This window comes from Heterodontus francisci, chromosome 42 (genome assembly GCF_036365525.1).
Source record: "Heterodontus francisci isolate sHetFra1 chromosome 42, sHetFra1.hap1, whole genome shotgun sequence".
NCBI classification, from domain to species: Eukaryota; Metazoa; Chordata; class Chondrichthyes; order Heterodontiformes; family Heterodontidae; genus Heterodontus; species Heterodontus francisci.
The window spans coordinates 7997103-8018648 of NC_090412.1; the positions used below are offsets into that span (position 1 = coordinate 7997103).

General features: G+C 42.9%; 1 protein-coding gene across 3 annotated transcripts in view; it reads left to right on the top strand.

The window, feature by feature from the left end:
• The window catches only part of csgalnact2 (chondroitin sulfate N-acetylgalactosaminyltransferase 2), a 58757-nt gene extending 37624 nt beyond the window's left edge, over positions 1 to 21133 (top strand). For all 3 annotated transcript variants that reach the window (XM_068020478.1, XM_068020480.1, XM_068020479.1), the window contains exons 4-9: positions 7983 to 8199; positions 8555 to 8656; positions 9459 to 9637; positions 11345 to 11439; positions 12580 to 12661; positions 14980 to 21133. In XM_068020478.1, the coding sequence (XP_067876579.1) occupies positions 7983 to 8199; positions 8555 to 8656; positions 9459 to 9637; positions 11345 to 11439; positions 12580 to 12661; positions 14980 to 15272 (968 nt within the window). In that variant the 3' untranslated portion in view covers positions 15273 to 21133. The remainder of the gene's footprint in view (positions 1 to 7982; positions 8200 to 8554; positions 8657 to 9458; positions 9638 to 11344; positions 11440 to 12579; positions 12662 to 14979) is intronic.
• Positions 21134 to 21546: the final 413 nt, after the last annotated feature.

A 21546-nucleotide genomic window follows, 5' to 3' on the forward strand; every position in this document is an offset into this window, starting at 1 on the left:
TAATGATGCTCTGTTTGTGTTATCACAAACACTGCTTGGGGGAGTGGATCATTTTAAGATGCTGGTATTTCCCACAGAGGCTACTGACTGAATAGAACAGACTGCCAGGGTAAATAGTGGAGGCAAATAGTGATGGCTGATTCAAGATGAATCCCAAGCAGAGTAAATGATCGAGGAGGTGAAGAGAGTATGAAACATTTTAACCTTTGGAACTAGCCAGATTCCCTTCTATTCATCTGTAATTAATTAATTAATTCTGCGGCTAGTATATTTGTTGTTTGACATGCGCACGCATACATAAATTCTCAAAAATGTATTTGTGACGTGACTGCCAAAGATTACTGGCCTACCGTTTACTTGAGATTATAATGAGCAAACCTGTTGACAGAACTGAAAGAAAATTAAATGGGCATTAAGAGCCTTGTGTAGATATTATCTGTAATCTTCCTGTGTGTAGGCTGTTAATAGGACACTTGAAGACTGCTTAACGGAGATTACTGTATGCATGAGATCTTGCCTTGTATCCAGGCTAGGCTCAAGTCATTAGCGATTACCTTAAATCTCAGCATTTTCAATTTTGTGGATTTTCAACTGAACTTGTGCGTAAAAATGTAATTTCCTGGAAATCATTAAAGGGCAATCATGGTGTGGGGGGGGTGGGGAAATACAAAAATTATGCTGTGAGGTGCTAGTGTCCGAATCCTTCCTCTATTTATTAGCAGAGGCATTAACCCATTTATTTGCAACAGGTCAACTCCTCCGCTGATCCAGAAAAGCGAGGAATGTTAGAGAAATATACTGGACATTCATCTCATAATGCCAGTTTAACATTAATTTATTCACTTTCTCCCTTCTGTGCAAGGAAGTGCCACGCCTATGTGTGAGTCTTGTCCCTGTCACAGCAGCTGAGATCAGACTGTGTGGGGTGCTGAACCTATGTGTATTTCTCTCTCGTCACCGGTAAAGAAGCGTCTGTCCCATTGTTTGAAATGAGCAGATTTAATATTTGGACTTCCGGAAATGGAGACTCTCCCAATTATGCAGCTTATCTGCTCTCTCTGTTTGAGCGCAACAGCTAGCTTCATACTTAGTCTTGTCTATGGCAAAACTATGAATGGAGAAACCGGTATATGTTGAGGTTTCACACTATAAGATAGCATATCATGCTCATTGATATGGATCAGCGAGGATCTAATTGAAGGATTGAATGGCGAAATCCTGTTCCTTTGTTTGCTGGCTCTCAGACAATCTATAAATATCAGCAACTTCTCACAAGGTTTTGAACTTCTGCAGATTTTTTTTTTTAGGCAGAGAGCCATTTGTTAATTATAATTTTAGAGGGGAACAATATCAAAAGAAAAACCAAGAACCTGCAAGCAATACAGTGAAAGAAGTGTGACCATAAATGTGCATGTTGGGAAACCCGAGAGTCTTGCTCAGTTTCAAACAACGCCACAGCGGGACAAGGGGGGCACTGATTTCAAATTGCGGAATGGAGTGAAGAAGTTGCTCACGCAAAGAGTGAGCGACACTTGGAATGGACTTCTGGCTAGAGTAGTAAAAGCAAAAGTCAGTTGCTTGTTGCAATGGCAGACATTATAGGCTCTGGATTACCAATAAACAATAGGTCTGGCCTTTTGTGGACCAACACCAGAAGAATTACCATGAGAAGCTTTGAGATGATTTGCTAATGTTCTTTAGGGTAGGAAGGCTGCCTATGCGTGACTCCAGTCCCACACTATGGTTGATATAATGCTTCTGAGATGCCTTAGTCAACCACCCAGCTGTGAAACAATCGTCACTGATCGCTAAGGCAAAAATATTCAGCTGGCAATGACCCAGGCATCCGTCAGCATTTTGTTGAGAACACGATCACATCCAAGTTCCCCTCCAAGTCACGCACCATCCTCACTTGAGCATATAATCTTGGTTTCTTAATTGTCGCCAGGTCACTATTGTGCAGCTGTCCATCTGACACCATTGTGAGAACACCATCCTCAAGGACTGCGGCCCATCGCTACCTTGAGAGGGCATTTAAGGAAGGGAACCTAATGCAGCCTTTCCATATTACCCACATGCTGAGAACAAGTATAGTTTTTAAAAAGATGTGGTAGGATGGGCTGCACGGTCTCCTTCATCTGTACTTACCTTACGAGCTCAGTGAGTGTCTGATTGTCATACACCAGCCAGTACTGAGGAAGTGCAACATTGCCCGAGATGCTAAATGAGGTTCAGTGCCCATTTCAGCGGTTCAGGTGGATGTTAAAGATCACAGGGCACTTTTCAAAGAACGGAGATTACACCTGGTGTCCTGGCCAGCATCTCTCTCAACCAACACCACAAAAAACAGACTAACATTTCCTTCCTTTGCTCTTGTGCACCATTTGTTGGTAATTTTCCATCATTCCTCGTTTAAATAAGTGATTCTTTGTGGAATGGCTGTCTTTAATCAAAGTGAAATGTGCACTTAACCTACAGACATATTGATGCAGTCGGCTGTCTCCTGAGACTGGATTGTATTTGGATTGCATTTTGTCCAAAGTGCCCTGTCCTTTCTGCCTGGCTGGCTCCTGACCATCGCCTCTGGTAAATTCTGCATGTGGTTTGATTTGAGCATAGTACATTTGAAATCCACTGAGCTTAGCTCACCAGGATTAGACACTGAGCACTAGGCCATTTCTCCACCTGCAGATCCTGAGGATTTACAGTATGAATGCAGTGCTAATCATTCGTTAAATCTCTGCAGGGGTAAGTTGGAGGAACGGATTACAGTGGGATCACTCTATATTTAAAGTTGGTCATGATTGAGTTTCTTTGGGGCCATACACAGACACGCTAATTAGGTTCACAGTTGGGAAAAGTTGCGGGACTTGTACATACCAAAATAAGTTGTGCCATTAATCTGTTATACAGGTAATTTATGTTAGATACTGTACAGGGGTGGATTGATTTTCTGGAGAAAATGTTTAAATGACTGTGGGAGGGATACAGGGGAAGGAGGGAGGGAATGTGGGGGAGATTCCTTTCGGAGTGTTCTGTGTGTAAATATGCACATTAAAGATGTGCATCAAACAGAACCATTTCCAGGTTTCTCTACTAGTCATGGATAAATGTTTCTTTACTCTGGACAAAGAAGAGCACTCAAAAAGTCAAGCCAAGGCCTACAGGACAGATTTAGTAACCTTAGGTACTGACGGAGCTTGTGTGTACCTGTCATATCAGGTCCTGTAGAAGCATCTTACTTGTGCACTGTTAACACGGGATGCAAATTGATGTACACCTGGCATTGCACAGCTGAGCTCAGGCTTATGTGAAGTACTGACTGGGTCAAATGTTCTAAGAGGAGGTACAGCTTCAAAGTGGATCCAGCTGTACTGATGTTAGAGGAACTGGTATTTCTCTATCATCTTGCATTGTTACAGCAGGTGCCTTTGAACCTGAGTATGTTGTGATAGTTTCATCTCATGCATCCCTGTGTTCTTGGAGGTGATCGCCTGGGGCCACCTCAGCCACCACAGCTATGTTTGAGGGGTTTGGGGTAATGAGAGCAGGTTTCACTATTGAAGCTGTTAAGATGAAAAGGCCTAGTCTCATCTTCGTATCCCGCACCGACTGCTAACCAGCACAACAACAACTTGCATTTGTAGAGATCCTTTAACCTAGTAAAACCTGCCAAGATACTTCATAGGAGCGTTATAAAGCAAACTTTGACACCAGGCTACATAAGGACGTGTTAGGACAAGTGTGACCAAAAGCTTGGTCAAAAACGTAGGTCTTAAGGAGTGCCTTAAAGGAGGAGAGCATGGTAAAGCGTTTTAGACAGGCAGTTCCAGAGCTTGGGGCCCAATTAAGCCCCCTCAAGCCTGTTCCACCATTCAATTCGATCATGGCTGATCTGTGAAACAGGAAGGTGCCAGTTTTGATCCCCCAGCTTGATCGCTGATCTCAGCTGGTTCACTGTAGTCCAGGTCAGTGCCCTGGGGTTAGAGTGGAAAACAGCCAGCTTTCCACTCGTGATTTGCTCCTGGCCTAACATCTTCCTGCTGTCCCTCACACAGGGAGCAGGTACTTGGATGAGCTGTCTGTGCCTGTGGGTCCGTACTCCCAGCAATGAAGTAGCCATGGTCAGGAGGAATGGGAAAAGGGGGAAAATGAATCACCCAAATTAAAATGAACCTTAACAACTTGATGCCGTCCTGACTGCAGCCACATTATTCTGCTTATTGTGAAAAGTACAACAGAGCATTATGTATAAAAATATACATCAAAATATTTTAAAAAGCTGAAACGAAAACAAAAAATGCTGGAAATACTCAGGTCTGGCAGTATCTGTGGAGAGAGAAGCAAAGTCCACATTTCAGGTCAGTGAACTTTCATCAGAACTGGCAACGGTTAGAAAAGAATTAGGTTTTAAGCAAGTGAAGGGGAGGGGAGTGGGGGAGAGAATAAAGGGTAAGGTGTTTGATAGGGCAGGAGAGATTAAATAACAGAGCTGTCCTGGGACAAAGGCAAAGCGTGTGTTAATGTTTGTGGTGAAAGACAAAGCATTAGTCCAGAGAGAGTGTTAATAGTGGAAGAATGAGCAACTCTGACTGCATGAAAAGCAGCACGTGGTTTTAAAAATAAAATATTTAAAAAAAGGTCAGTCATGCTCTGAATTTATTGAACTTAATGTTTAGTCACTCTACAGCCTTGTGGACTGTTGCCCATCCCTAATTGCCCTTGACAACTGAGTATCTTGCTAGGCCATTTCAGAGAGCAGTTAAGAGTCAGCCTCATTGCTGTGGGTCTGGAGTCACATGTAGGCCAGACTGGGTACGGACAGCAGATTTCCTTCCCTAAAGAACATTAGTCAATCAGACAGGTTTTTACAACAATTGATGATCATTTCATGGCTCCATTACTGACTAGCTTTCAATTCCAGATTTTTATGAATTAATTGAATTTAAATGCCTTCAGCTGCTGTGGTGGGATTTGAGCATGTGTCCTCAGCCTGGGCCTCTAGATTACTAGTCTAGTGACATTACCACTACACCACCGTCTTCCCCCTAATGTAAATATTTTATCATTTCAGTATGTAGATAAGAACCCTTTTAGTGCGTCCATATCTCTCTAGTCACCTTGGACTCTGTTTGATGACTATGGTGCTCTGAAATTTGGGTTTGGCTGGGTGAAAACTCCATCAGAGGTATGATTCCAGGGGTGGCCAGGAATGGAGAAATTTAACTATGAGGAAAGACTGGAAAGGCTCAGATTGTTTTCTTTGGAACAGAGGACGCTGACGGGAGATTAATTGAGGTGTGTAAAATTTATGAGGGGCCTAGATAGAGTGGACAAGAAGGACCTATTTCCGTTAGCAGAAAGGCCAATAACCAGGGACATAGATTTAAAGTAATTAGCAGAAGGAATAAAGGGGAGTTGAGACATTTTTTCACTCAGAAGGTGATGGGTGTCTGGAACTCGCTGCCTGAAAGGCTGGTAGAGACGGCAACCGATATCACATTTAGAAAGTACTTGGATATGCACCTGAAGTGCTGCAACCTACAGGGCTACGGACCAAGGGTCGGAAAATCGGATTAGGCTGGATAGCTCCTTTTCGGCCAGCACTGACACAATAAGCTGAATGGCCTCCTTTATGTGCCATAAATTTTTTCTATGTTTCTGTATGTGGGATACTATCTTGATGACTATCGGGAGAAGGAAAGCTACAATTACCAGTGTCAGGAGCGAAGTTAGGTGGCTTGCATCTTATCATTTGACTCTGAGCTGACTCCAAGCTTCCTCTGTGGAGAAAGATTTTATTTTTGGCAACTCCCGTTTCTTGTTTCAGTGCAGTTCAGTTAGACAGAACTGAAACTTAAATTTGACAGCTGCTGGAGGCAGTTGTATTGCAATCTAATTACTGTTGAGGAGGTGATGTGGTAAAGTGCTTTACAGCACAATACAGTGTTCTGCTAAACTGGTCCCCTCAAATCAGGGCTGCTGCTTTGCAGTAGCTGAATAAGTTAAATTCCATTTTGATTACATTCCGTCTGTTTTTTCTGTGGAAACCTAATCCTGATGGCTCTGCTAGTCATTCAGTGCAGCTTCAGATCTCCTGGGCAGTCACAGTGCAACTGCATATTTGCTCAAAGTCTCTTCGTCTTCATAGTGTTCACGCCAGATCTCGTCAAAGACTTGCACAGCTTCCTGTCGACATTCTCCATCACCCCAGAGTGCTGTTGGTTTTCAACTGGTGCTTTACACTGCCCTCTGGAGAAAAACTGGCGAACTTCTGAGGAGCAGCTTTCTAAACATTAACTTCTGACGGTGAAAGGAGTATAAATACTGCAGCAGAACTTGAGACTGCTTTCACAAGCATCAATATGAAGCAGTGCTGTGTCCCTGTCGTTTAAACACCTCAAGCAAATGTACTGCATATGCATTTTCACTTCTTCACGCACCATATTCCATTCTGAAATCCTACTGCTAAATCTTGCTTTTTGACAAACACGTGGAATGGTCTCTTGGTGATTAGAAATAAAAACCCTGGAGTAATGTGACTGAGGGTTGTAGCATGTTCCATCGGGATAGGCCAAGTGACCACCTTCATCAAAGATTAAGGCTTTCAGGTCAGGTTTCCTTGCACTGTCCCCTGGCTGCAATAGTGGCTGTGTACCCTTTCATTCATGGGATGTGGGCATCGTTGACAAGGCCAGCATTTATTGCCCATCCTTAATTGCCCTTGAGAAGGTGGTATTGAGCTGTGTTCTTGAACTGCTGCAGTCCATGTGTTGAAGGTATTCCCACAGTGCTGTCAGGTAGGGAGTTCCAGAATTTTGACCCAGCGATGATGAAGGAATGGCGATATATTTCCAAGTCATGATAATTTGTGATTTGGGGAACTTGGAGATGGTGTTGCTGCCATGGTTCTGTTGCCCTTGTTCTTGGTGGTAGGTGAGTGAGAGGAGCCAAGGGAACAGCTTGGCCTTGTCCCTCCTTCCTTGTGGTCTACATCACTCCACGGCGACCCAGGAAGTGCATGATGACAGCTGCAAGGCTATTGTAGCACTCCCATGGCCTATGCACTGTGCCTGCAGCACATCATGCTTTAATATAGCAATGCTAATTTTTTGTTTTAGAGAGGACACGAACTCACTGTAACTGCTTAGTAAACTCCGGTTTAAAAAGGCTGGCAAGCATAAAAAAGGTCAGCATGTTCTGTGTGGCAAGCATGGTGTTATTGGTATGAATAAAAAAAATGAACCCTTTTCCTTCATGACATCCTGTTTGTTTATGCTGAGCATCCTCCTCATAAAATGTAGATATTTTGGTACAGAAGGAGACCATTTGGCCCGTTGTACTGGTGCAATTTCCTTAAACAAGCCTCTGGACTCCAATGCAATTTCCCTGCTCGTTTCGTGCACCTTTTAATGTTATCCATCATGCTTATCTAATTCACAGTCTTCTCTGCTCTGGCTGACTGTGCTTCAATAACCATTTGTGGTAATGCATTCCATATCCTAATGAGTCTTTTGCATGGAAAAAAAATCCCCTCATCTCTCCTCTATACTTCTAGTACTCATCTTAAATCTGTGTCCATTGTTACGAATTCACTGGGTCGGTGGAAATACTTTTGCTGTTTACCATCTTAAACCCTTTTACAGTGTAGAATTTTCTTACTATTAAATCTCCATCACCTTCACTGTTCCAGTGAATACAGCCATAGTTTTTTTTTTAAAGTAAAAACTGAAAATACTGGACACTTTCTTTTAAGTATCTATCCATAACTAAACACACTCTCTCACTCCTGCTTTCACATCTTTGTGAATCTATTTTGCAGCTTTTTCACTGTTCCAATTTCCTTTCTGCAATGTGGTACAAAAACAGTTTGTCAGAAATGTCACTCAGGTGCTGGATTGCAGTATTTCAGTACATGGTAACTGAAGGAAATTAGTTTTTGAATTAAATTTCTATTTTCCCAATATATCTACGTATTTCAGGCTACTATCGTACAGAGAGAGACAAAGGGACCTTATATGAACTGTTTTACAAAAAGGAACACCTGGATGAATTTCAACACGTCACACTGTTCCGTCCTTTCGGACCGCTCATGAAAGTCAAAAGTGAGATAATTGACGTCTCGTACCAGATCATCAATATAATTGTGCCGCTGTCTGGTCGCACTGAGGCGTTCGCCCAGTTCATGCAGAATTTCAGGTAGGGAAGCACTGTAAAAGGGAGTAATCAAAATCTCACCAACATAACCTGATACTTTTATATTGGTCCACCTCAATCAGGGTAGTTAGACACTGTGTGGATATTAGCACGACAGGTGTTACTTTCTCTGCTATTTTGAGGGAAACATAAACTCTTTTATAGTAAATGGTTTAATTCTTCCACTAAAATAGCAAAGGAATTTCATACAATCATATTCATGCACCAAAAACTTCAAGGCCCCGTGCATCTGCATTTCCTGTAACTGAACCTCTCCTTGCAGTGTCCAACCAACCCACGTCTAAACACCAAAGTTTCCAATAAAAACACCCACATTTCCAATTGTTGTTTTACACAGGGAGGTGTGCATTCACCAGGACGGGCACACTTATCTCACGGTTGTCTACTTTGGCCAGGAAGGGTTAGACGAAGTGAGGAGGATCCTGGAGATGACTGCCAGGTGAGCCATGCAGTGGGTTTGCATTGTACTATTCAGAAACTGGCTGTAAAGCTCCATGGTGTAAAGTATTGGCTCTAGAATTATGGATCTGAAGTTTCAGTGAGGCATTATAATACACATGGAGTAAGATTTTCTTGGTCATTCTTTAGCCTGAGAAATTGGTTATCATTTCACTAACGAGCAGTGGCCCAAGGAAATCTGGGCTAGTTGCATCTCTCTCCTTGAACAGAATAGGACGTTTCATTCTTAATAACATGCACACTTGCTGGATGATTCAGTGCAGTGTGATAGTGATACGCTGTGCCACACGTAGATTTTTTACTTGCAGTCCCCGAGGTTGACTTACGTTGGGTTAATTTTAAAATTCTCATCCTTGTTTTCAAATCCCTCTATGGCCTCACCCCTCCCTATCTCTGTAACCCCCTCCAGCCCTACAATCCTCCAAGATCTCAGCACTTCTTCAATTCCAGCCTTTTGCACATCCCTGATTTTAATTGCTCCATGATTGGTGGCTGTGCCTTTAGCAGCCTGGGCCCTAAGCTCTGGAATTCCCTAGCTAAACTTCTCTACCGCTGTCTCATCCTTTTAAGTCACTCCTTTAAAGCTACCTCTTCGACCATGCTTTTGGCCACCTGTCCTAATGTTTCTTTATGTTGCTTGGTGTCAAATTTTGTTTGATAACACTCCTTTGAAGTGCCTTGGGATGTTTTACTGCATTCGGGGTGCTATATTAATGCAGTCTCTACAGCTTTAAAATTGGAAGTGTTGAATCACTGGAGTAAAAGTTTTCTTTTCTGTGCAGTGAAGCTAATTTTCACAACTACACTCTGGTTCCATTGCCGGATGAGTTTTCTCGGGGACGTGGCCTGGATATGGGAGCCCGGACCTGGGAGAAGGGCGAGGTGTTAATGTTTTTCTGTGATGTGGACATTTATATCTCTCCTGAGTTTCTTAATAGCTGCCGGACAAACAGTGAGCCTGGTGAGTCATTGACTGCTAAGAGTGTAATAAGGACCATTGTGTTATTATTGTCTGCAGTGAGTTTATAGAGTTTTCTGTATGAATCACCCCAATTTGGCATTGCCAAGCACACATGGTACTACTTAATGCTAAGAAAACAGTGAATTGTCATCTTATGCACATCACATTAACTTCTGAATGGGTTCGAGCCCTATTTAGGACTTGAGCCTGTAAATTAGGCTGACACCTCAGCGTAGTACTTGCAGGTTGCTACAATTGCTGTTCTGCTGATGAGGCAGTCAACCCCGATGTTCTATTCCAGAAAGCCAGTTGGTGAATGATAAAACTGGAGCCAGTCTTTATATTTATACTTGCATTTATTTACAGAGTTGCACATTGCCAATGTACATCTCCTAACTTCACAACCAGTTTTAGTCGGTGTCTATTTGCAGGGGCTCAAGTGAATGCCCACCACCTGCATACAATTAAACTGAGGCCCTGTCTGCTGGTGCTAGTTGATGTTACAATCCGATGGTACTATTTGAAGATGAGCAAGGCCAGTATCCTGGCCTACGTGCATCTCCTCAACCTAACGTACCCCCCAAAAAACAGGCTAAATGGCCATTCACCTCTTTGCTATTTGATATATCTTGCTCTGCACAGGATACTCGCTAAATTTCTCTATATAATAACAGCCTATTTAAAAGGTGTTATGCAAATGTAAGTCTGTTTTTTCACATCTAATACTGGAGTGCTGAAACCATTCATTTTCTGGACCTTTTATGTGCGTGCATGGAACTCGGTGTAGACTCTGGGCAGAATGGCTGCCTCCCGTGCTGTACTATTCTAAGATTCTCTAAGAACAAAAATTGAATTTTATTAAAACTTGAAGCTTAATTGTCTGTACATATTAAATTGAATATACTTCTAGCTGGCAATTACCAGCAGAGCTGAGTATTCAGCTTTAAATCTTCCTGACGATAAGGGAGCGGTTTAGTTTTTAGTTTAGAGATACAGCACTGAAACAGGCCCTTCGGCCCACCGAGTCTGTGCCGACCATCAACCACCCATTTTACACTAATCTACACTAATCCCATATTCCTACCACATCCCCACCTGTCCCTATATTCCCCTACCACCTACCTATACTAGTGGCAATTTATAATGGCCAATTTACCTACCAACCTGCAAGTCTTTTGGCTTGTGGGAGGAAACTGGAGCACCCGGAGAAAACCCACGCAGACACAGGGAGAACTTGCAAACTCCACACAGGCAGTACCCAGAATTGAACCCGGATCGCTGGAGCTGTGAGGCTGCGGTGCTAACCACTGCGCCACTGACTAGATCTTCCCAAATCTCCAGGTTTATTTAAACAGGTGAAGCCACTGAGTACAAAATATGAATGGGACAGAAACTGAGTTGCTTGAACTTTGCAGTCACTGAGTCATAGTTTGATCTATGTATCTATCTGTGTTGGGTTGGTTTGCACTGTTTCACCCCAAGCTCCTTTTAAACCTCTTCATACATTTGTTAGTACAGCTTCAGAGAGTCTGGAGACTGCACTCTTACAGGAAAGGTCTCATGGGTCACTGCACACTTGGCTCTTAACTTGGCATTTCTCTTTATAATACTTGGAAGTAGCTTAGGTTTTGTACAGTGCCTCTTGGCATAAATCTCTTTCCTTATCTCTCATTTGCAGCATTTAATAAACTTGTGCTCTTTCCACAGGTAAAAAAGTTTTCTACCCTGTTGTGTTTAGCTTGTACAATCCTGCTGTTGTCTATGCCAACCTAGATGGCACCCCATCCATTGAGCAACAGCTGGTGAGTGGCTTATTTTATATGATGCAATTAATAAATTGTCTTTTAAAAGAAAAAACAAATTCTATAAATTTGATTACAGAACAGTATTCCACATCTATGCAGTCCTACAAAGTCCCACTCCAAGACTCGGGATCAAAATCAGTGAAGTACTAAGGGACAGTGGGTGATGGGGGTGCGGTTGTTGGTGGGTGCTGCCCTATGGGAAGTGTCATTTTTCAAACAAAACGTTAAACTGAGGTCTTGTCAACTTGTTCTGATGGTTTCATGGATATTAAAGATCCCTGGCACCATTTGGAGAAGAGCAGTGGCCTGGTCAACATTCCTTCCTCAACAGCATCTGCAGGAAAACAGATTAACTGCTCATTTATCTCATTGCTATTAGTGGAATCTTGCTGTGTGAAAAATGGCTGATGCGCTTGCTTACATAACAAAAGCAGCTGCAGCTAAAAGTAATTTATTGTAATTGAAGCGTTTTGAGATATTTCTCTTGGACCTGCGATAAGTGGTAACACAAACATCCATTGCCCTGTCCTTCCTTCCTCCCTCCCTCCCCTCTCTCCTTCCTTCCTTCCAATATACCCTCCGAACAGCTCTGATTAATCGAGAGCTCCAACATCAAAGGATCTTTGACCCTCTGCGAAGAACATTTGTTATTGGTGCATTTTTCAAGAATTTTTAAAAACATGCATCAATCCAAAGTTCTCGCTTTTGGTGGGGAGGAGAATAGACACATTTCACTCTAATAGTGTGAATTGAAAGGTTAATTGCTCTCTGGTCAACATTAACATAATAATTGGATTGAAATTGATCTTGAAACCTTCACAAGATTGACCAGATGTACTGCAGCATCTTTTCTGACCAGCTACTTTCCTGTATTCCAATGATTTAATGAGAGTTGGGAAATACATGGGAATGCGGATTGTCTTGCTTATTTGTGGTTGAATGCTTCATGCTTTGCCAGAGTTCTGTATCTCCCACCTGTTCCATAGATAATGCTTAATTTTGTAATTCTCAGTCATGCCATTAAATGGTACTGTGTGGAGCAGTGAAATGTTTCTCTCAGGGTCTGTTGAAGCCTTGGGAAGCTGAATTCACTTTTGTTCTGGAAGCTTGTTTTATTTATTTTTAACCTTCGCACAGGTGCATAAGAAAGATTCTGGATTCTGGCGAGATTTCGGATTTGGGATGACATGTCAATATCGCTCCGATTTCCTCACTATTGGTAAGTTGAACATAAAACTCAACCGCAGATTGCGTCCTGTTGTACAATCCTTGTTGTGGAAGTTATTCAGCTGTCATTTCTGTCAGTGACTGCCAGCTACGGTGACCCGTACTTCTGGAGAATAGACAGCATTCCATGTGCCTGTGAGCGAAATGTTTCAGGCAAGAAGGCATTATATAGATCAACGTAGTCCAATCACTTCTCCCTCCTGGCCTTGTGTTTGGTGGTTCAATGAGACCGTGCCAACCAGAGACCAGTTGAGTTGCACAGCTTGGCTGGAGCGCCCTTGCCCTCTGTACCAGGAGAAACCTGTGGCTCATTGAGCATTGCTCTTGAATCTGAATCAGTAGGTTCCAAAATTTATCTCTTAACCAACATCACTTTAAAAAAAAAAAAACGGCTTATCTAGTCATTAAGTAACATCCATGCCACACAAGTGCCAGGTAATGACCATCTCCAGCAAGAGAGAACCTGACTATCTCCCTTGACATTCAGTGACATTACCATTGCTGAATTCCCCCACTATCCACATCCTAGGGGCTACCATTGACCAGAAACTGAACTGGAGTAGCCATATAAATACCGTGGCTACAAGAGCAGGTCAGAGGCTAGGAATCCTACGGCGAGTAACTCACCACCTGACTCCCCAAAGCCTGTCCGACATCTACAAGGCACAAGTCAGGAGTGTGATGGAATACTCTCCACTTGCCTGGATGGGTGCAGCTCAAGAAGCTCGACACCATCCAGGACAAAGCAGCCCACTTGATTTGGCACCCCATCCACAAACGTTCACTCCCTGCACCACCAACGCACAGTGGCAGCAGTGTGTGTCATCTACAAGATGCACTGCAGCAACGCACCAAGGCTCCTTAGACAGTACCTTCCAAACCTGTGACCACTACCAACTAGAAGGACAAGGCCAGCAAATGCTTGGGAACACCACCACCTACAAGTTCCCCTCCAAGTCACACACCAACCTGACTTGGAACTATATCGCCATTCCTTCGCTGTCGCTGGGTCAAAATCCTGGAACTTCCTTCCGAACAGCACTGTTGGTGTACCTACCTCCCAATGGACTGCAGCGGTTCAAGAAGGCAGCTCACCACCACCTTCTCAAGGGCAATTAGGGATGGGCAATAAATGCTGGCCTAGCCAGCAATGCCCACATCCCATGAATGAATAAAAAAATCATATTGCTGTTTGTGGGGCCTCACTGTGTGCAAATTGGCTGCCACATTTCCTACATTACAATGCTTCACTGGGTGCTATATAAATGCAAGTCATTCTTTTCTTTTTACTGCCCTACACGCTTGGTATTGTATTTCTACACTGCTTTTAGCACCATTACATGCAACCAACTCTTCCTCTTGCATCCTTCATAGATGCTAGACCATCTTGGAACTGCTGATAGCTTGGAAGCTCATTGGAAACTTATCCAGTAAGACAAAACTTGCAAGGAATTTGAACTCCTGACAGCACAGCTGGAATGTAGAAGCTGCTTCCACCATTACCATAAAATAGTGGTGCCAACACATTGGAGCACAAATGCACCATGTCTTGGAGCAAGGAGCCTTAGACTCTTACCCACTATCTCTTACTTTGTTTATGCCTGGAGACTCCTCCCTCTGGCAGTCACCCATCCTCTGCTTGGCTGGCATTCTGATGAGTTTGGAATTGGCAGCACAGCAGTCACTAGGATGCATTTCACAGTAGAATGATACATCACAGAAGGAGGACATTTGTGCTTGTGCCAGCTCTTTGTTAGTGAGTCCCACTCCGCTGCTCTTTCCCCATAGCCCTGCAATTTTTTCCTCTTCAAGTATTTATTAATTTCCCTTTTGAATGTTCTTATTGAATCTGTTTCCACCACCCTTTCAGACATTGGATTATAGGCAGGATTCAGCACTAAATATTATCTTTGACCTTTTTGCTTTTCCCCAAGTACTTAGCTTGCATCAGCAGGCCTTTGAGTGAGAAGATTATAGTTCAAACCTCATTCCAGAACTTGAGCACATAGCCCATAATCTAGGCTGACAGTCCAGTGCCACACTTTTTCAAGTTAAACTGAGGACCTGACTTGCTGTTCTGTTCAGTGTCCCGCTGTAGTACTCCAAGAAGAGCAACGAGTTGTTTGCTGCTTTGGCCAACATCTTCCTCCCCCGACAAATGGAACCATTGCTGTTTGCGGGATCTTGTGCACAAAATGCCTCCCACATTGATTTACACATGATGCTACACTTCAAGATAATAGGGTGTGGGACACGTCTGGAACATGACAAAATGCTACATGAATGCAAAAGTTCTTTCTTTCTTTGCAGGTGGCTTTGACCTGGATGTGAAAGGCTGGGGAGGGGAGGACGTCCACCTATACAGGAAGTACCTCCACAGTGACCTGATTGTGGTGAGGACGCCAGTCTCCAGCCTCTTCCACCTGTGGCACGAGAAGCACTGCGCAGATGAGCTGACTCCGGAGCAGTATCGGATGTGCATTCAGTCAAAAGCTATGAACGAGGCTTCTCAGGCTCACCTTGGGATGCTGGTGTTCAGAGAGGAGATCGAGGCCCACCTCCGCAAGCAAGCCTACAGAACTGATAGTGACATCCCCGACTGAATCAGAGACCTTTGCCACTCAGCCTGTTAAGGCTTGTAATTTGCAGTCTTTGGACTAGGACCTATCATGTTTTATAATGGGACCACAGATGTCTAAATAATGTATTACATTGTGCTGTTGCAGTGCTTGATTAATGGCACTAAATGCGCTAATGAGTTTATACATCTAGATGGCATTCAGCACCATGTGTGCCATTCGCCCTCGCAATGCAAGTGTATCAGGCCTGTATCAAAGATCCAGATACCCAGGAGTTCCTGCGTGTTGGCAGAAAAAAGCACTTCAAGTATGCCTTGTCAACACGGAGGACTTGCGCCCTCCAGTTTGCCATGGTCTATCGCCTTGCAGTATGCTTGCACTGTAGTTCGAGAGCGATGGGCTGCACGTGGTCCAGGAAATTGCAGGGTTTCAGTGTGAATTAACGGGATAATGACTAGCTATGGAACAATATTAATATTCAGTGAATAGGACCACAACTGCACAATTTCCACATACTCTTTAAGCTGCCTCTTTATTTCTGGCCATCTGTAGGAGGTTATGTAAAGCCACGCAGGTTAAAGGCCAGGATATGGGAGCTCTTGCTGCGTGTAAGTACAGGCGAACTTCGCTGATTTGGTAGTACTGTTGATTCTGGTCCAGAGGCTCTGCAGTCAAGTCCAATTGAAGCAAATCGTGTAGGCCGACACTGAGGAAATGCTGCATTGTCAAGAGATGCAGTCCTTTGGACAAGATGTTCAACTGAATCTCCATCTGTTAAGGTGGATGTTAAAAGATTCCCTGGTACTCATCAAAGATGAGCAGAGGCATTCTCCCAGTGTACTGTCCAGTGTTTCTCTCAACCAACACTACCACCAAACAGATTAATACGTCCCATCATTTCTGGCACGGAATCGTTGGCACATTTGTCATGCAAGGAGAGACTGTTACAATCTCAGCAGGGTTGTTAAGGTCAAAGAGGCAAGAGACCCATAATTTTTTTAACTTCAATAATTGAAGTAAAATGTGAATGAGAACTAAAAGGTTGGTCTCATGTATAGACATTTTCAAAGTACTTAATTGTATGTAAAGCACTTTGAGATGTTTCTGAGACATGATAAGGTGCTTGTCCCTTTTGATGAATATGCCTTTATCCCCCTGCATATTCCCTCTGCCCCCACCCAGCATTCTCCCCACCCCCCAACAGAGGCCAATGAAGATTTGGGATTGTGCACCCCAACAAGAGTTGAGCCTGTGTAGCTGCAATCATACGATGTGGAGAAAACCCACCATTAATTACTTAATAGTCAAAATCTAGTGTTTGTCTTGTGGAATGTCACAAGAGATATGAGCTCTGTGGTATTAGATTATGAATTACATTTACAACCCCTATCTATTTCATTTAAGGTGTGTGAGGGTGGCAGTGGGGGAGGTGAGTGCAACATTTCAGCTGAAGAACTAACCAAATCTGCCATTTTATATCATTTATTTTGATAGATCTTTCATTTCCAACTGCCAGGAAAACTGCCAACATGATGGTTCTGTAAATACTCACATGTGAGCTACCCCTAGAAAAAGAAATCCACCCACAGAATATTGAAAACATCAGGGTTCACATCGCAAGGCTTCTCTCCATCAAAATCCACAGCTTTACACTGACTAGTGTCTCTCCATTCCCTCACATCAACCAGTTCATTCCTGTCCGTTGTTGTTCTAGCGCTGCAGGATTTAAATTGCTTTCCCCTGTGTCTATCCTACAACACTGCCTCTGACTTTAAACCTTCTTTCTCTGTATCCATCCTTATGGTCTCTCTTTGATTTTGAAACTATCCAAAGAACCTGTGTCTGATTTATAAATCAACAGAAGCTGAGACTGAAACCATGAGGGAGAATTCCCATTGTATGAACACTTGAGATCGATATTCCAACAAATAGTAGCTGGAATTTACAAGAATGAGAGGTGATCTCATTGAAACTCTTGAGGGCCTTGATAGAATAGATGCTGGTAAAATGTTTGTCCTAGCTGGGGAGTCTAGAATCGGCGTCACAGTCTCAGAATAAGTAGTCAGCCATTTAGGACGGAGATAAGGAGAAATTCCTTTACTCAAAGGGTTGTGGATCTTTGGAATTCTGTACCCCAGAGAGCTTTGGATGCTGAGTTGTTGAGTATATTCAAGACTGAGATTGATAGATTTTTGGATACTATGGTAATTAAAGGATATGAGGATAGTGAGGGAAGGTGGAATTGAGGTAGATCAGCCATAATCGTATTGAGTGGCATTGCAGGCTTGGAGGGCCAAATGGCCTGCTCCTGCTCCTATTTCTTATGTTCTTAAATCCTTAACCACTTCACCATAACTAATCACTAAGGGGTTTACTACCCAGCCTAGTTCCAGAAGTGAATGGCGCTGATGCTTGGCTCGCTGAACTGTTTTAATATCACCCAATGCAGATTGGATTTGAGTTGGCCTTTACAAACCCACAAGCTACTGGTGAATGTATGAACCCTTGCCAAAATAGCAAAGAAGTCAAGACAACAAGTCATGCACTGGCAACTGTTTATTGACGACAAGATCATAATTATCGCTGCTTAAATTGAAACATTGCAGGATATAGACAATTAGATATTTATGGATAGAGTTACCTAGCAATTTGAACAACAAGTAATTGAGAGTTGCTTAACAAGATTAGTGATGGAAGTTGTATTACTGTATCACTGGACTTCAGCATTGCTGAATCACTGACTACTAAATGATTGAGATTACCATTATGTAATTCAAACAGTTGAGTGTACAACCAACTAATAGATATAAATAGTTATGGACAGGGTTAACTGGCAATTTAAGTAGCAAATACTTAAATAGAATAACAGCTTGTCAAAGCAGTTCAGTGCAGCACTAATTCTGCATTAATTGGATCATTGACTATTAAATTGTCATTGAGATCAGTTTCTGAAACTGCTCTGGATTGGTGAAAGTACTTTAAGAGTAAACTTCTTAGACCGTTGACGAGATAACCACATTTGGCAGTCAGTCTGTTGAATAGATCAGTCTATGTGTGAGTGGTTTGCCATGTTTCCAGAGCTCTCACGACTTTGTCCTTATGAGCTACATGGTTGAGTTGACCTCCTCCATCCCTTTGGGTGGGGGAGTTAGGTTCTGGAACCTTGGGCTGATGAGCCACTTGGCAGAGGTGTCTCTTGCACTTGGATCCTCTGTACCAGTCTGTACACGCAAGTAGCAATATCTGAGCTAGCTGGCCGAACTCTGACCTTTCGTGATGTCAGACAGCTCGTACAATTAAGCGATATACCTATTTCTGCCTGTACCTGGTTAATTCGGCTGTACAATCTGACTGTTCTAACCTCTTATGCTCTGTCCTTGATGTACCCTGTACTTGTAAAGGCACCTGTTTACCTCTACTAGGTAAAGGTTACGACAGAAGAAAAGACGAGGAGGAAAATCTTCTAACTAGCAACAGCTAACAAAGGTAAAGTTAATCTGAGAGGTGTGCCAAGCTGAACACCCTCTTATATCCCTGAAGTTCACAGAAAATGCCCTTTCCATTCAATTGGCTGCTCTGGGTGACACGTGGCAAAAGGTTGCATCTGATTTAGTGTCTATCACTTTTAACAGGTAAAGGTTCTGGAAGGTGTCAAAGTTAATGAGGTTTGGATACCTAGATGCCAAGTTCTACTTTTTACTCCTCTAACTTTTCAATTTTCCCATAACAAAGGGTTTCACACAGGATTTATGTCCCACTAACCGAGCTCAGTCCTCCAGCTAAATCTCTCAGCACTGATCAGCAATGTTTGTTTCATTGTTATATGGTTTAATTTCCATTTCCCAGCATCTGTTTAACTACTAACTCCATATCGGGTGGCCGCTTTTACTGAAACTCGGTTTTAAGAAGGCAGTTTACAGAGCACGTTCCTGATGCCATTTAATGATGTGGCTGAAAGGATAGAGCAGAGCTGTGGCTGATAATGATGTGCTGGTATGATGCTGGTCAGGAGGGAGCATGTGACCCAGATATAAGATGACACCCAATTCTTAACCTCCAAATTCCAAATCCTGCATGTGAGTATATACAGCAAATATCGTCTTCATGTGAACTTTGAAGCAGTAGTATAGACCAATTATACTCTCACCCCCACCAAGTAACTGTCAGTTGCCTTGCTAAGGCTGTGATTTTTTTTTTAATGCAGTGTTAGTACATCCATAGAAATTTGGTTACTAATTTTCATTTGTATTTAAATAGTTCAATAATTCAAATATGTTTACAGTATTCCGTTAATAGAAGCAAGCATGCATGGTTCAGTTAAGTGGAGGTTCAATTGCTCAAAGCTGGTTTGACCCCTCTCCATTTCATATTGTCATGCCCTACATATTCTAAAGGTATATTTTCTTCAGTATTAAAAACATGGAGGTGTTCAGACAGCCCCTAACTTGTCAACCTGTTTATTGGTTTGAAGGCATTGGTGCTGTTCATTGAAATTCACCCCAGTCTTTCTTCGTTTTTTTTAATGCATTCATGGGATATGGGCATCGCTGGCAAGGCCAGCGTTTGTTGCCGTCCCTAATTGCCCTCGAGAATGTAGTGGTGAGCTGCCGTCTTTAACCACTGCAGTCTGTGTGGTGTTGGAACACCCACAGTGCTGTTAGGGAGGGTGCTCCAGTAACAGTGAAGGAACAGCAGTATATTTCCAAGTAGTGGACGGTGTGTCACATGGAGGGGAACTTGCAGGTGGTGGTGTTCCCATGCGTCTGCTGCCCTTGTCCTTCTAGTTGATAAGGTCATGGGTTTTAAAGGTGTTGTCGAAGGAGCCTTGGTGAGTTGCTGTAGTGCATCGTGTAGATGGTAAACAGTGCTGCCACTATGTGTCGGTGGTGGAGGGAGTGAATGTTTAAGGTGGTAGATGGGGTGCGAATTACGCGGGCTGCTTTGTGCTGGATGGTGTCGAGCTTCTTGAATGTTGAAGCTGTACCCATCCAGGCAAGTGGAAAAATTCCATCACACTCCTGACTTGTGTCTTATAGATGGTGGACAGGCTTTGGAGAGTCAGGAGGTTAGTTACTCGCTGCTGAGTTCCCAGCCTCTGTGACCTGCTCTTGTAGCTACAGTATTTATATGGCTGGTCCAGTTAAGTTTCTAATCAGTGGTAACCCCCAGGATGTTGCACTTGGGTGTCACAGTATTATTGAAACGTCTTTGACTAGTTGTGTCTCGGCTGTGCATTAGTGTGACTGAATTATTAATGAACCAAGCTACTTTTGACTTTGAAATTAAGACCTCATAGATTCTTGAAGAGGTAAAGTAACTGCGACCTGGACAATAGGGAGAATGAATTGTTGAATTCTCTAGGGAGGGTATTGCACAAGGCATGATTTTTCTATTGATTGGGGGAGAACAGCAGTGTTATTTGTCAGGAGCAACCCAATTTAATCCCCCTTCATTCCCAACCAGTAGTATTAAATTTTTACCACTAGATACTAAGTTTAGTACCTTTCACAGGCTCCAGTAGTAGGAAGCTTATGCAAAGGCTTGGAGAAAGGGTAGGAGAGTGTGTTGACACACATGATATCTTCAAATTAAAGTAAAACCCCAATGGCTCACTGTACTGCTAGAGCGAAAGCGAGAGAATTATGTAAATGGAATATCCTCGCCCTGGTACTTTTCCTCAATACCTTGGGGCCTTCTTCAAAGCTTTACACAGCAACAGTGTCCTGTTTGTACACACTGTGTCTTCAAATCAGTTATGCTCCTAAAGATGGTGTCACATATTTTCATGTGTCCCTTTCAGTCTCGCCTATGTTAAATAGGGAAAGTTATTGTTTACTTTTAAGAATGGATGAGGCTGCTGTCTCAATAAAAGCTGAAGCACTGTGTTCATTGTGTTGTCTTTACTTGATCTTACAAGACAGCAAACTAAAGTGCAGAATGGACTTGGAACCACTCAAGGGTAACTCAGGAAAGCTTGCGAAGAGTAATGTGACTGACTGGAGAGTCCATACATGGCCCCCAGACTGAATCTCCGAACTTGAGCTGAACGTGTAATGTGACTGAAGAAGTAACCATTCAAAGTACAGTTCTGAAGAAGTCCTATCTGACTTGAAACATCAACTCTTTCTCTCTCCACTGATACTGCCAGACCTGATTATTTCCAGAACTGTTTATTTCAGATTTCCAGCATGTGCAGTATTTTGCTTTTATATTAAGGTAAGAATCTTGTTAGTTTGGTACAGATTGGTACCCAGTGTCTGTTTCTTCCTCTTTCGTTGGTCTCCATTCTGTCCCTGCT